Source organism: Odontesthes bonariensis, chromosome 7, assembly GCF_027942865.1.
Source record: "Odontesthes bonariensis isolate fOdoBon6 chromosome 7, fOdoBon6.hap1, whole genome shotgun sequence".
Classification (NCBI taxonomy): Eukaryota; Metazoa; Chordata; class Actinopteri; order Atheriniformes; family Atherinopsidae; genus Odontesthes; species Odontesthes bonariensis.
Genome location: NC_134512.1, coordinates 10567269 through 10583343, shown reverse-complemented (window position 1 = coordinate 10583343; position 16075 = coordinate 10567269). Strand labels below are relative to the sequence as shown.

The following is a 16075-nucleotide window of genomic DNA, read 5'->3' as shown; positions in this document are numbered from 1 at the left end:
TGCTGTCCATTGTTTGTCTGCACATCTCCAAGATTACTGGCCTGCCTCTCTGCCTTAGTGCATGTAGATTTGTCTGCCTTCATTTCAGTCTGTGCCCCAGGTCCTGTGGGATTGTCACAAAGTGCTGATTACACACATGACAAGCCCCACTTCCTGCTTGCCTTGCATTCTGGGGCTTTCAGGCCTTAAGAATCCCTTTACCAGGCTTCCTCTCTTATCCCCCTCCTCTCACTCCTGTCCTCCTCAGTCTTCTCTTCTTTTTCCCTGGGTTGAGCCTGTGGCGCTTTATCGCTTCATTCCCATATGGGCTATGAATCGAAACTGCTGACTTTTGGCTTCTGCCGGAATCACCAAGCGTCTGGTTGCAAGGTTTTCCAGATTGTGCATAGTTACAACTCCTGCTATATCCAACCACCCTTCTCTTTAGTAAACAGAGTTCTCTATCAACAAATGCATTGAGCTAACTCGTACTAAGTGGTATGTGACAAAAACCTAGTCTTTGATGTGGTTTAAATGGATCAAAATTCTTTCAGCCTGCCCTTTCAGGGCATGTAGACAGCAAGGGTTAGTGGGTTGATTACTCAGCCCTATTCATTTGCAAAACTGGAAAGCATCTTTGGCTTGTATTTTGCTGCTTCCATGCTCATTTTTGATGAACGCCAGAGTGCCGTATTGATTATGTTCTCCGCCCTAATGTTCATCAAATTTGCTAAAAAGAGCAATCGGAAGACGAAAGCACCGTCTATTTATTTCCCCTTCCCCTACATACACCTGATTAATAAGTCTAAAATTAGATGGAGCAAGTACTACTTACAGGTTGAAAAAAATGTTTTTCTTAAAAGCATCTGTTTGTATCTGAGATGTTCCCAGGTGGTCTTAGTATTCCACATGTCTTATTAATGGTGAAGAAGTTACCTAAGCTTATATTTTCATATATATTTATATATATATATATCTAAAGCCTGTGTGGTCTGTGTTCAGTGAGACATGCATGGTGATGTTTAATGTCATTTCTAAAAAAAATATATTTCCAGCAGCATATTATTCTAATAAACATTTGTATGCCATTAAATGCTATAAATAACTTTTTTTAATTGAATTTGGGGGCATTATGCTCTTTGATAGTTGATTGTACTTAGAATTGTAGCACTGATTGCATCTCCATTCGCATTGTCTTTCTCCCTCTAATTAATCAAATCAAATTTCTGCATATTTTAAGGCCAATTCCTTCATTCTTCCATTGGCTTTCATCAATCTTGGGTGCTCCTCTGTTCACCTTCTTTCAGTCTTGTGTTTGTTTTGTGCCTCTATGTCTTCATTATTTTGTCAGAATTGTTATCTTTCTGTTTTTACTATGCCTACTACTCAGCCTTCCCTCCATGTAGCACCTCCACTTCCCTGTCATTCCCATCTGTACCTTCACCCTCATGATTTTTATTTTGGTCCCACCATTCCTTTAGGCCACCAACCTGGCTCCCTCCTCCACCAACAATGCCACCCTTTCCTTTGCAAGTCCTGATGTCTCCATACTTAACTACCAATCTGCACTCTACCAGCCCTCCGCTGCGTCCATGGCAGCTGTGGCCCAGAGGAGCATGCCTCTGCAGCCAGGGGCTCCTCAGCTCTGCGCTGCCCGGCCTGACCCCTTCCAGCAGGCGCTCATAGTCTGTCCACCAGGTTTCCAAGGTAAGGAGGCCTTTGCAGTTAATGTCCATTTGCATATATGACTAGAAGGTGATTATGTATTTGTTCCACCAGTTGTTGAATATGTAGTCATTATCTGATCTCTTTTAGGCAATTTTACAGATAATGTAGTGTGTTTGAGTGCAGGTGACAGATATGGTGGGCTACTGCTATACTTATGTTGACATTCTTTGTGCATGTACCATTTTTATATGCACAGGGCTGCAGGCATCCCCGTCTAAGCACACTAGTTACTCTGTGCGGATGGAGAATGCTGTTCCCATAGTGACGCAGGCCCCAGGTGCCCAGCCTCTGCAGATTCAACCTGGCCTCCTTACACAGGTAGGAAGAGATTCAAGTGTCACAGAGGGTGAACTGATAGTTATTTGGATCTCAACAAGAACAGTTCCTATCAGGAACATTTTTTAACTTTAAACTGCTACATTCAAACTAAGCTCCCTGCATTCTTTTGTTTTTTGTTTTTTTTTCGTAAACCTTCACTAATAATAGTATCCATCGGATGGAAGAGATAAATCCTTTAGTGTTCAGGGGCCCTGCCGCTGCTGGCAGCTGTTTTTTTCCTGAGTGCATTCAGGCAACCTATCCTGTGCATTACCACCGTCTCACCCCCCACCGACCCAGCTGTCCTGGAGGCAGAGGCTGCCACGGTCTGATGCACTCAAAGGCAAAAGTCACTCACAAAGAGAAGGCCTTTAACCGAGCTCACTCAGTGGGGCTAGAATTTAGCTGCTAACATGCAGTTGTTGCATGGAACAGAGAGCAACTGTCCATTACTCTCACTGCACACACACCGACTGCAGACTTCCATTGCCATCACATCCTTGTCCCTATGGAAATTTCCGTGAGGCCTTAAAATATCCCTGAGAATCCAGGGAGTTTGAAGCGCTCCCGTATCTCCAGTTAATCATCCAGTAGGCAGCCAGGCAAGTAGCAAAGCTCTACGTGTATGTCTGTGCAGATGCCTGTGTTTCTATGGTGGGTTAATCTGTCAGATACCAAATGGTGATTAGCTCCACGGCTGCTTCCAAGTCAGGCGCTCCAAATTACAGGCCTCAGAGGATCCTCAGAGGTCAGGAAAAGCTTGACTGAGGCACATCATAACCAGAGAGCTTACTGCATCATCAGAACTATAGACAAAAAAGATCCAACAAAACAATAATAGCAAATCAGGTCAAATAATTTTATCTTAGAGAAGCATTGATGTTGCATTAATTAATTGTTTATCATACATTTACACCATGCTCTGCAGGTGCTCATTGTAACCTCTGACTGCACACATGTTAAACACAGACAGGCAATAGTTAACATAAGCAGATGGTTTATACAGGCCAGTGAACAGCTCAACTAATAACTGGGTGCGTGGTGAGTGTACTTCTCTGTGTTTATTCCTTTACTGTGGGAGGTCTCACAGGCGTGACTGAGTGGTGCTTGACTCTTTGTTCTGCAACCTTATCCGTTCACTGTTCACTGTCACCCATGCACCCGTTGCGCACTTTGGACGTATTCGAGTTTAACCCCTGAGCACCTGGCTGCACAGAGAGAGAGAGCAGTGAAGGAGGCTCCAAGCTGGGAGGAAGGGAAACCAGTGGGACCTTTATCTGGAGCAGGAATGCAGAAAATGTGGAAACAATTGGGGAGTGAGAGCATGGGCTTTGTAAGCCCTGAGGTGACAAAGGGTTTTCACCCAGAGAGTGTAGGTCGCAGTGGGAGGTGGTGGGCCACTGATAGTGATGGTAGGCTCTGAGAAGAAAGAAAAACAATCTCTTAAATGGGTTACCATTTCAGGGCAGACAGGCTGGTTACAAAACGCAGACACCTAGTGAGAAAGGCATGTAGAGTGCTGGGCATGGAGATAGAACATGGAAGTGGAGGAGCAGGAGATGGATGGCTGTATTAGAGTCTCTTAATGGCATGTTGATAAAAGGCCTTGGATGTGATCTTAGATGTATAGACCATCTCAGGCTTCAGAATGTTCCATTAGAGATGTCAGTCATCAGCTCAGAGACAAGGCAGCCCTGTTGTAGGGTCCAGTGCAGCAGATGCCCCCTGCAGCACTGGACTCTGCAACCTCCCTCTGACACAAACAAATAATTCCATAGTCATGACATCAGGCTATAAAACAGAGCGACTTTATGTCAGACTTAATGAAAAAAGACAGAGCAAAGCAAGTCTGAATATTAAAATAAAAGTGAAGATAATGATAAAAAGATAACGCCACTGTATGCTCATATTAGCTGCTCTGCAGTTTTTTGCCTCTTTTTTTCTCTGCCTTTGTTTATTTAAATGTGTATGTGCTGCAGCTCATACTGATGTTATTGTAAATACATGTGCAAATGGTATTAAAGGAACAATTAACTAGCCCTGACATTAAAGTACTAATCAATAGAACTGCATTAAACTATTAGGACAACACAGTAACACACAAACGCGTTTAGGCATGCATGCACACATACTCATCTCAGCACTTCTTGGAGCATATTGTGCTGACTAGTCCTCCTGTTCTGCCTCAGAAATACAATGTAACCTCACTCAGAGCAGTTTGAATAGTGTGACAATTTAATTATATCGTAGGCTGATTTGACTCAAGTCAAACACATAATCACACTAACATCAAACACAGTCATACACACATGTGCTTATTCGCTCAAATGCAAGCACACAAAGAAATGCCTTGCTGTATCTTTATTAACTCCGCATCTTACTGTATCTCTTTCATGGATGGATGTCTACTTGAAACTGGTGGAGTTTATATTATTTTTGCCCAGCAGCTGGTTTATACCGGCTATTATTTGCTTTTGAAATAATACTATATTTTATCACAACACCTTCAAACTAATCAGCAAAATTAAACAAGTTTCTTTTGTTTATGCACTTATAATATTTGAACAAAAAGATAGCAAAAACAAAATTCCAGGTAACTTTGCTGACTGTGTTAGATTTTGTTTGGCTGTTTTATTATGTGGCTGCTGTCTCTTATTCTGTGTCTGCTTTTTCTGACCTTTATATCTCTGTTCATCCCCGACCCTACGTTCTCCTTCCACAGCAGGCCTGGCCCAGCGGCACTCAGCAGATCCTGCTGCCTCCAGCATGGCAGCAGCTCACCCACACCTCAGTCCAGCATGCCACTGTCATCCCCGACTCCATGAGCAGCACACAGACTCTCGCCAACTGGAGGTCAACAACACTGCACTTTTTTCTTTTGTTTGTGTTTTTTTACATTTACTTTTAAAACTTTGATCCAGGAGAGAACTGAATGTTACTGCCCTTCATTTTTGAACTGACATTTCTCTTAAGGATTCACCTAGATAAACATATCTATCTGGTTGACATGTTCTAAGTATCAAAAGTAAAGAACTTTTACGGTGCTTTTACAAGATTTACCTCATAGGTATGGGATATATATATGTACATCTGGAAACATCACGCAGAGTGTAGCCAATAGCCTGTCACTGCAACAACTTGATAAATGGATGGATAGGTGGAAACAGGCTATTTGCTGGGAGATAAGGGGAAGGCAGGTTTATCATTTTTGTGTATGATGGGCTGCTGGGGCAATGTATGCTTAGATTCATTCTGAGATGTCCGTCTATGACCAGACATCCCCCTCCTTGTCTCTTCCTCCCTTCCTGTCCAGTGGCAGCTCTGTAGTCCTCAGAGAGAAGATTGGGAAAGTGTCGCACTTCCTCTGCAGAGCTATCGCTCCACAGCTGCTGGTGTCAGCTCCTCTGCCCTCCCTCTTTGCTCCCTTCGTATTATCTCTCTTCTTTTTAATCTCTTTAGAAAAGTTAGCTGCTGCCACCCACTGGCCTCTGTGGGAAATACTATTACAATCTTTCTTATTCATTATCAATTGTTTGTTTTATTTTATTGACTGATATATATTATTGCTTTCAGTGTGTGGTAACAACAAATTATGTTATATTACAGGAATTCCCACACTCATGGCGGCCATTATAATCCCATCATTCAGCAGCCGGCCGGTCATTTGTTGGCCGGCCACGTCACGCTCCCATCCAACCAGACACTCAATGTGGGCGTGGCACATGTTATGAGGCAGCCTTCAACCAACAACAACTCCTCTTCCAAAAAGAACAAACAGCATCAGATGTCTGCCAGGTATTTACACACTCACCTCAACCCAGACTGGCTGCAAAATGTCTTTATGGCAGCTATAAACCACCACCATAGGTCATTTCTCTTAATATTGAAGTCTTAAATCTTCAGCATCAGTGTTTTTGTTCTCCATAATCACTCATCCCCATTTCTGTCTTTCTATAAGGAACGTGTCAGCCTACGAGGTGTCATCCTCTCAAGTGGTGCTGTCTCCACAGCGCTCCAAGAGGGTGAAGGAGAACACGCCCCCACGTTGTGCCGTGCTACAGAACGGCTCAGCCTCCCACTGCCCACCCATCCAGGGATGTGGGGGCGGTGGATGGGGGGCTAATGAAGCCGAACAAGCTTCTAGCACCACGCGTGACCATCAGCACCAGCACCATGTACCCAGACAGACCATCATCATCCCTGATACACCCAGCCCTGCAGTCAGCATCATCACAATCAGCAGTGACACAGACGAGGAAGATGACCAGAAACAAAACAATGGGTCGGTTCAGGTTTTGGGGGAATTTATGTGGTTTGGTGGGATTTTCATGTTATGATTAGTTGCTAGTGATAGAAGAGAAGCTTGTCATTATTATAATATGAAATTGCACCATGAACCACAAAGGGCAGTAATTTTAGGTCAGCCAAGATAAATAAAAAAGGCTGTTTAAAATTTAATCACTAATGTACTTTGCCTTAGCTGGAAAAATAAATGTTTGTTAATAATAACTGTCTTTCTTCTTACTAGTTCTGTGTTCTTTTACATTAAATAGACATTTTCACAGGGGGGCGCTAAGTGTTTCTAGGAGAAGATGACTGTGTGACTGTAGGAGAGTGATTTAATTTAAAATCATAAAATTATCTGAAACTATCTGAGTTCCCAGAGTAATTTGTGAAAAAAAAAAAAAAATGAATACGTTGATGACATACCTTAATGTCGGCATATGCTATGAACAAAGAACAGGAATGGACAGATGTGATAATAACGGCAGAAATATACCTTGTACAAATCAATCAGGTGTTTTGACCTCACAGTAATACATTTATGCATTCGGTCAATATTCTGCCGCAGGATATATGATGACTGTTAAGATAGATGTGGGAAAATGTATGTACTTATTTGTGTTGCATTTATTATTGCATTTTTTCCCCACCAGTGTAATGTCAATCTAGAAATTTCTCCCTGAGGCATAAACAAAATACCACCTACTTATCTAAAATGGTTTTAAATGATGCTCATACAAATTGATTTAGCATTCAGAACAACTAACTTCACTCTGTTCCCGTTCTGTTTTCTCCAGCTCGTCTTCTAAGCAGAGAAAGAATGTTATCAGTTGTGTGACAGTCCACGATTCACCAGAGTCAGACTGTTCGAGCAACAACAGCCCCTACACTTTGGAGTCAAGACCCCCCAACAACAACAGCTACGATACAAAGACCACCATCCTGGACAACTACAACAATGGGAACCCTCGCACCATCATCATTCCGCCTCTGAAAACACAGAACAGTGAGGTCCCGAATGAATGTGAGCGCCTGATGCCAGGTAAAGGACGCAGCTTTTCAAAAGGTCAGCCTTCTGCAGTAACTGATTACTAACATGTTTTTAGAAGCAGTATTAAAGGAGACATATTATTCCCTTATTTTGCAAGTTTACACAATTTCCTGAAGATTTAATGAAGTGTCTGTGACATGCTTTTTAAAATAATAAGGACAGAGAGTACCTTTGCAGCCAATAGTTTATACTTCTGTTCAGACCCATTTTAGGGCGTGGAGTGACCAGCTTGATTCCACTCTGTCTTTCGCAAGGTCTTTCTCCTCTGAGATGAATAGTGATCAGTAATCCATGCTGCAAATTATGACTGTTTGTGAGAGGAGACAGTTTGAGAGGCCTGAGAGGCCACTAATTCCATGTTGTTTACATTGGTACTGATTCCTCTTTCAGACACAAGTTCTCTTCTCTGTGTTTGGTTTAAGTTTTTAGAGGTAATGTTAAAAAATGTTTGCTTGTTTGGCCAACTTAAGCTGACGTTTTTGTTGCATTTATTGATAAATAGGAAGACGGATTTTCAATCCTCTGACTTAAAAATTTATAAATCAAGGTAGACTTAATGAAAGTGCAGAGATTGTGTTTTTTGGAGTTTTTCAGTTGGTGTTAACTTCATACACTCAAATATATTGTCTTTTTTTTTATCTCATCTTTTAAGGTTTCTGTTTTCCTATTAACCAGACCTCTGTCTTCTGCACAGAAGGAGTGAATCATCAGAATTCAGCTTACAAGTTTAAATCCTCAATTGGAGTGGCATCTGGCAATAATCACTTACCAGTGGGTGTAATTGGAGGCGGGTCCTACCGACAGCAGCGTTCAGGGCCACACCCACTTCAGCAGCAGCCTCTTAATCTTAGCCAGGTATGATTAGACATGAGTCATCACTTTGAGCGTGTGTGATGATGTGTATGTCAGCTCAGATCTTGAAATTACTAACTTTTTACGGCCCAGAGTTAAATGAGACAGCATGCTATTTCTAGCAATAAATATGTAGCTAACAAAAAAATCAGTCCGCCAACATCACAGAATCTCTTTGATCTCCTCCTCCTCCAGGCCCAGCAGCACATGGTAGCCGAGCGAAATGGAGGACATAGGCGCCAGCAGGCCTACATCACCCCCAACATCGCTACTCAAGCCCCATACTCCTTCCATCACAACAGCCCCTCTCACACAGGCAATGTTCACCCTCACCTGGCAGCCACACACTTGCCCAGTCAGCCCCACCTCTACACCTACACAGCCCCTGCTGCTCTGAGCTCCACCAGCACTGTGGCCCACCTGGTTGCATCACAGGGTTCAGCACGCCACGCAGTCCAGCACGGAAGCTACCCCCCAAGCATTGTCCACCAGGTTCCAGTCAGCATGGGCCACCGTGTGCTGCCCTCGCCCACACTGCACCACAGCCAGTACCAGGCCCAGTTTGCCCACCAGGCCTACATCAGCGCCTCACCTGCCTCCACTGTCTACACTGGATACCCGCTGAGCCCCACCAAGGTTAACCAGTATCCTTACCTCTAGAGAAGACACTGACTGACACTGGAGAGCCTGACCCAGCGCTGCTGCTTCCCTCAAACCTCATCCCGCCCTGAGCCCCCATCAACATCCTGAACATCCTCTCCTCGACCTCAGACATAAACAGAGACAGAGGAACATGCAATCTTCATGAAACTGTCATGTATCACTTGAAGAAATAACAACAGAGAGAAAAAGAAAAAATATGATTCACAGCCTCTCAAGAAGGGAAAGATGGCCGCTGAATTTCAGAGGGGTACAGTTCAAGTTCTCTTTTAATTTTCTCTTGAAAGGGCCAGTTTTTGCTTTTATTTGCCTACTCTTTGCTTTACCTTATCAGAAGAATTATGTCTGATTGATTTTACAGGGAAGTTTGGAGCCAGCATTTTGGGACAGTGGAGGTTTTCTGATTTGTTGTCTTTTATTTCCCCTTATATATTTGGGAAGTGACTGTTGAACAGGGGTTACTGACTGGAAGTCTGGAATCCCAAGGGATTTGGGACAAGGTGAAATACGGAAACCTGCTGCTCTTCAAAGAAAAAAAAATAATGATGGCCTTGAACTGTCTTAGTATTTCCAAATCATTCATGGTGTGGGGAGAAAAGAGAGGCAACTCCACCCACTCCACTCTTCTCCAGCAGAGGAGGCTACTGGAAATATAACCAACAGAAGACAACAAACTTTTTAGTGTATTTATAGATATTTTACCTTTATGTTTCACCTTTATGATACTTCAGTTTTAGCTAGGTGTCTTCGCTGGGCCCCGTTCTTAGAATGTAGCAGTCTGCACCTGTTCTTTTTTCTTTCCCTGATACCAATAGATTTATTTGTTCCTCTTTTTTCAATGTGATTGCACAAAGTGGTTATAATAACATAGGCATGTACAACGTGATTGTCTGTGTGTGCTACTGTCAGCCATGCGTGTGTAGTCCATCTCCTCAAAACCCTCTTCAGTCTTTAGGTCTTGACCATTGTTCCCTTGTAGTGCCTTACAGATTTTACGACACAGTTTACTTGGCTTGGATCCTGAAAGCCACAAGAGACTATAGCTAATCTTAGAGAGACATGTTTCCCCTGGTTTGACATCCTAATCAGGGCAGTTGTAGCTTTCTTCCAGGTGTAGGCTCAGCCCTAGCTGTTTCTTTCCCATAATGACAGCATACCATAGATGATGAAGATTGAAGTCAGAGCAGATATCACGCTGAGCTATTTTATTATGTGTGCATGAGATAACTTGCCTGGGGTTCTTAACCAAAGTTCTAGATAAGTTCTTGTTACATTTGTTCTGGTAATTCATGTAAATATGAAAATGTACAGTTTAGCTGTAACTGTAAACCTCTATCACAGTGGCACCTGAAATGTGACTGTAGTTAGGAATTTATTTGTTCCATTTGATCACACAACGGAAATGTGTGTCATGATTAGAGAGCAAAGATCAGTTTTCATGTACAAGGTATGAGTTACAGTATAATGTTTGAGACACAACAGAGGTTGGTTTATTTTAAGGTTAAGAGCTAGTCCGAGAGAAGGGCCTGACAGAAAGTGATTGTTGCCATGAGGGTTATTTCTGTGAGGCCAGAGATAGCCTGGCTGCAGCGAAAAGACAGAGTATGAAGCAGTGTTTGAGAGAGATACTGTGTAGGCAGGGGTTAAAGGGCTGGTTGAAAGCGTAGGGTCAGCTGATGGAGGGAAACTCTCTATATTCAATGGGACTAAATGGTAGTAAGTTGGCAATGAGCAGGTTGATAGTAACACTGAGCCCAGGTGGTTGGTAGAAGCCTCATGGACACTACCTCACCTTAATGCACACTTCAAATTCTGACATTCTTTTGTTATTGTCTTTTATTGCTGTTCATTTTTCTTCAACAAATATCACTGGAGGTTAATTTATTGAGGTTCGGGCAGCATCACAGAGCTGCAAAAAGAGAAAACAAGGGAACTGATACAGCGTACACCTGGAAGGGCGCCTTGTGGATGGTTTGTTACCACTGTCCATTTGTCTTCGAACCAGGTACACCACAGACATTGCCACGCCAACCAGATGGGATACCTGAACACTTAGAGAACCAATAGGGCTGTTGCTTTATGTGTTTGCTGCTTGTTTAAACAGATTTCATTTTCTTGTAGCCGATCATACAAATAATCCCCCCAGTTCATTTGACCTATTGAACATGGGCACATCAGAACTGCTGATGGTTTAGTGAAAGCCTTTCCCTCCCCTGCATCTTATGCGATAGTACTTGCATTTGAAGTGATTCTCTTTTTCTTTTAAACTTAACATTATCTTGAACTTTTTGACATGGCTGTAGTACATGTTGTGTTTATTTTTAGAGATTGTTGCAATAATTCTTGTGGATGTTTTATCAAAGTGTGAGTGTGTTTTTATTATATGTCCAGCTCGTTTCTATTTTGTAACCTGGGGGTTGTTGTAAAGTAATATTTAGTATTCTGTGGAGGTGGGTGCACCTGTGTAAAGTGTTGCAACACTGCTGAGGATAGAAAGTGGTGAGTTGATGATAATCCACCGGGGCCCTTATAAATACTTATTTAGCTTGAGGGTGCAATGCCCAGGTTTTAAATCCAACAGTCCCTCGATGGGCCCCTGGAGTTGTCTTTCATCCTGGTACTCTCCAAAAACTCTCCTCTCCCCATCAGCTCCAGCATGAAAGCCTTGGGTCAAGGCACTTGAAGATGTGATTACATAGTGCGTTGCTAGTTACATCATTTGTCTCTGTTCTATTGTTTTCTTTTTATTCTGTTTTATCTTCTTTATTTCTTCTGGGTCACTGAGGCCTAAGCACACACACATAAGGGAGATGATTTTCCATTGGATTCTTTTGGCTCCTCTGTTATTAGATAAACTACTGAAACATTCCACTGTTTGAGGGAATATAGCATTACCCATGCTACAGTACACTGCTGTCCTGTCCCCACTCTTGTCAGCATGGGGATAGTGCTGTCACACTCAAACTTTTTTGCTCGTCCCACCAAAGAATTTTAACAGGTTGACCATGTACAGCACAGCACAGCATAATAGAGTACAGAACAAGCAATCCTTCACAGCATTGCCAGAGCAGACAGGCAATAACTTCTGGTCTCATCTTTAAATGCTTAACAATTGATTTTGAGGATGTGTTGTTTTACCACCATGATATACACATATGTAAAGAACATACAAAATGCACAGTGAGGATTTAACATACATTATGCATACAGCACAGTCATTTCTGAACGCATGAAAGCTATAAAAAAGACCTGCAATTTGTTTTAAAGCTTTTTGTCTGTGTAATCTTTTTAGTTTTGTTTCATTATTCCTCTTGCGTAGCCCCCATTTAGACTGAATCAATTATGAATAATTATTTAGCCTCTCTCCAAATTGTTTTTAAAGCCAGTTAGTTTTCTGTTGTTGATCTTTTAGCTTTATTAGTGTTGTAAGTAAATTAATTTTTACAAAAAAAAGGTTGTTTCACAAGAGTGTGCCATGGAATAGAATGACCTGTCAAATGAATTAATCAAAAATGTACCAACTATACCTTTAAAACCATGGTCATCTGCACAAAATGAATGTAATATGTAACCCGACTACATTTGAAATGGCTTTAGATCTTTCTCAGTGGGTGACCATTTAGTTCAATCCTTCACCATTTGTGGCCATGCATGATGCAATAAATATACATCTGATCTCCAGCAAAATCCCATATGAGAACGATAATGTAAAATTGCCACTATCCTCATAATTAGAGGATATCCAATGATCATTATTTTCTCAAATGAAACATCCAGTTCGGAGAAACCCTGTATGTTCAACATTGTGGAAAATAACTTGATGTGTATGATACCTTTGTCTTTGTTTCTGTTTCACACAAGCAAAGTTTTGTGTTTTATTATAAAAAAGGGGAATCAGAAATGAGAGCATTAATGTAGATCGAGTGACCTTACAATTACCAAAATGTGCTTAAGTAGTGTGTAAAAATGTTCAGTGTTGCTGAGGTGAGTATCGCCTTCCCAGCTAGCAACTTTATTGTTAAGTACTGCCTTCCAAATAACCAACAATACCTCCAAAGCTTTAAGGGGACATTTGAATTAGAGAAAACTAAATAAGGCAGCATCTCCATCTCTTTAGATGAACCCTGTCATTATCCTGTGAAATGCACTCAATCTTCCAATTTTGCTCATAGTGTTATCGTGCAAACTACTCTTCCTGGAGCTTTGGAAACACTCATAAACATTCCTGAGAGCATGACACACAGTGCTACATTAATCATCTTCAGTAAACTCCTGTAAGGTGATTTAGCAAGTGAACAGACAACCTGCAACATCAATCCACACACTTTTGCGGCATAAATTGATCAGCTAAGCCGCTGCTGCTTCCCAAAGTTCAAAGGAGTTACAGACAGATGTGAGGGGGATGAGTCATGTGTTGATGAACTCTCAGCCAACAGAAAATTTGTAATCTAATTTCACAAGCATTCTTAAAGCCCTTTTGGATACGACTTTTCTTTTCTTCTGCTTAACCTTTGTTAAGGGGATCTGCTCCTTTTGCTGGCTATTCCTCTGGGGAATTCAGGGTGGGGTGGTCATGGTTTGATGCCATTGGTGGTAGGGGGTGTCATCTTATTGCAACATATGAATTTAAGAACCAAAACTGATTCAAATATGATTTCCCTACTATCTTCAGCAGTCACTAAATTGTGTAAAACCAGGTTAGATTATGAACGGCTTTGCACCTGCTGATTTCTTTAGTTTGCTAGGTTGTAGGTAATATAGGTCTTAGAAACTTAGAAATACAAGCATCTAATTTCATATTTCCAATTTCAGATGTTTTGCTTGGAAGAGACTAGAGAGATTTTTATGGTGATAATAAATTTTATCTGGATGTGGTAGACCCAAGCTACTTTCAAGGCCAGATTGTCTTTTTTTTCACCACAAAAAATATCCATCTCAAGCTAGAGATCATGTCAAAGTCACCGACCGGTTTGGGGTTTTCAACAACAGTAAATTAATAAATTAGTGGTAAGTAGGTAAATAGCTAATGATAATCCAATTTAACATATTCTAAGGACCTAAGAATGCATCAAACCCTGACCCCCTTTTGTGTCCATTGCTGTATGGTTTCTCAATGTTGTAAGATCTCATTCTTTGTCAATGAAGCTAATGTGTGCTGCAGTATTTCCTAGTGTACTTCTCTGTTTATTGTCTTTTCTTAATTAATTTGGGTGTGATGTCTCATTATTTCAATCTGTTGATGTAGCGTTCTATGTATCCCCTGTTCCTTAGCCTAATATTATCAAGTATGTTATAAGAATGGATATTTTACTGGCTTTATAGAATGTTTAAATAAATATAATAATGACAATAAGAAAAAGGATTAATTAAACCTAACAAGTTGAGTACTTGCAACTAAGCGCTTGTGTTTCCATTATGATGTTGTGTGCTTCTCTTAATCATTTTCGTTGTAGAAAAATTGAGTGAATTTATATTAGGCTTCGAAAAAACTAATAATGCCATTGTAAATTTTACAGGAGGGTTTTAACAGACAAACAGCTTCATCAAATAGAAGAGTATAGTTATTTTATTTGTCCTCTTTACTAACTGTAGGGTGAGAAGGGGCTTGCGTTGTGGTGAACTATGTTATAGCTTGTTATTCACTGTTACTTTTGATCATTTTTTCGGTCTCCGAGGTGAATCGAGTTATTAATGAGAATTTGTATGCTCACATATGCATATTGTATATGTGTAGAAAATGTAATCACACTTTGTCTTGGATTTACATTAAACTGTTAAGTCACGGCACCAGGCTCCTGTTTTTGTGCTGGGGTGTATGGTGTGTGCATATGTGCTTTAGACTGCTTTTGTGTGCCTATAAGAATATAATATAACTCTTGTAAACCTCAGAGAGATAAGAGTTTGCAATGTTACACAAAGGCACATGATGTTATATCTCTAATATATTAAACTGGTTTGGCACTCATTTAGATATATAAGAGTTGAAGCAATTTGAAGCAGAAAATCTTCTTGATGAGTCGTGACCAAGGAGCCCAAGTAACACATCAGAAGAACATATCCTGATGAAGTGGCGAATTTATATGGAAGAGCTAAGATTGTTCTTTCATTGATATAATTTAGAAATATACATATGTTAAATCAATATTTAATGTGGCCACTTTTTGAGAGTGCACCAGCTCTCTCTAGTCATGAGCATAATTGTTTTTCTACTTGGCAGAGATTGTTCCAAGCGTCTTCGTAAGGACTTTACCATGTGTACCGGAGCTCCCCGCTCTTCTTGTCACTGAAGATAGTTCTTTATGACTCTGGCTGTATGAATGGGTTTGTTGTCAGCCTGCAGAATGAATTTGGGTCCAAGTTTATGCCACTCTGTTGGAGTTGCATGACAGCCTACATTTTCTAAAAAAAAAAAAAAAAGAGAAGCATCTAAAAGCCAAACACAGTATAGTATTTTACATACTCCTGTAACATTTTACATCAGAATGTATATTCATATATATATATATATATATATATATATATATATATATATATATATATATATATATGTATGTATGTATATATATATATAGCAGCATATGAGGTGACATTCTGTTGCCACTAGGTGGCAGTATGTACCAACATGTTTACAGTACACGTTGAAACTGGCGTGATTACAGTGTGCTGATTACCTCTTTTCTTTTCAAACACAAACCCTTGCCATGCGCGATTTTTACAAGCTGCAAAAGCAGGTCATAGCTTGGACGGTGGGATAAATGTATCATTTGGATAATCTACTTTCTCATAGAAATGCAATAAGCTGCTAAATAAACGGGGCTCATTATTTATCCTTGTCCCACATTAAGTCTTAAGGCTGCCCTTTAAATGTCGATGGAAATGTAAAATTAAACACATAAGTGTATAAAGTAGGATATAGCAATAAATAAGCAGCCTCGCTTGAATGACTCTTTGAAAGGTTTACTTCAGTTTCACAATAAGGTCAAGCCTACTCAGCCTGTCAGCCAATAAAAGAGCTGACACGAATTTGTCCATCCATTTGTGCCTCGCTACATGAGGCAACGTTGCCGTGGAAGCCACAGACGCCAGTCGAGTGGGACCAACCTAATATCAAAAGCCCAGCCTGACGGAAAAGCACTTCAGCCAATCAGAGTGCGTCTAGGTAAATTAGAAACTAATCAGATCCGTTGGGGGCGGGGCTAACAC

General features: G+C 41.0%; 1 protein-coding gene across 4 annotated transcripts in view; it reads left to right on the top strand.

Annotated features, from left to right (window-relative positions):
- hipk2 (homeodomain interacting protein kinase 2) overlaps positions 1–13697 on the top strand; it is a 71043-nt gene extending 57346 nt beyond the window's left edge. The window contains exons 8-15 of one of the 4 annotated variants that reach the window (XM_075469434.1): positions 1461–1686; positions 1904–2025; positions 4748–4878; positions 5632–5820; positions 5984–6307; positions 7107–7351; positions 8058–8215; positions 8408–13697. In XM_075469434.1, the coding sequence (XP_075325549.1) occupies positions 1461–1686; positions 1904–2025; positions 4748–4878; positions 5632–5820; positions 5984–6307; positions 7107–7351; positions 8058–8215; positions 8408–8872 (1860 nt within the window). In that variant the 3' untranslated portion in view covers positions 8873–13697. Of the gene's footprint in view, positions 1–1460; positions 1687–1903; positions 2026–4747; positions 4879–5631; positions 5821–5983; positions 6308–7106; positions 7376–8054; positions 8216–8407 lie in introns of all 4 variants that reach the window. The other 3 variants (XM_075469433.1, XM_075469432.1, XM_075469431.1) reach the window with 3 other exon arrangements.
- Positions 13698–16075: the final 2378 nt, after the last annotated feature.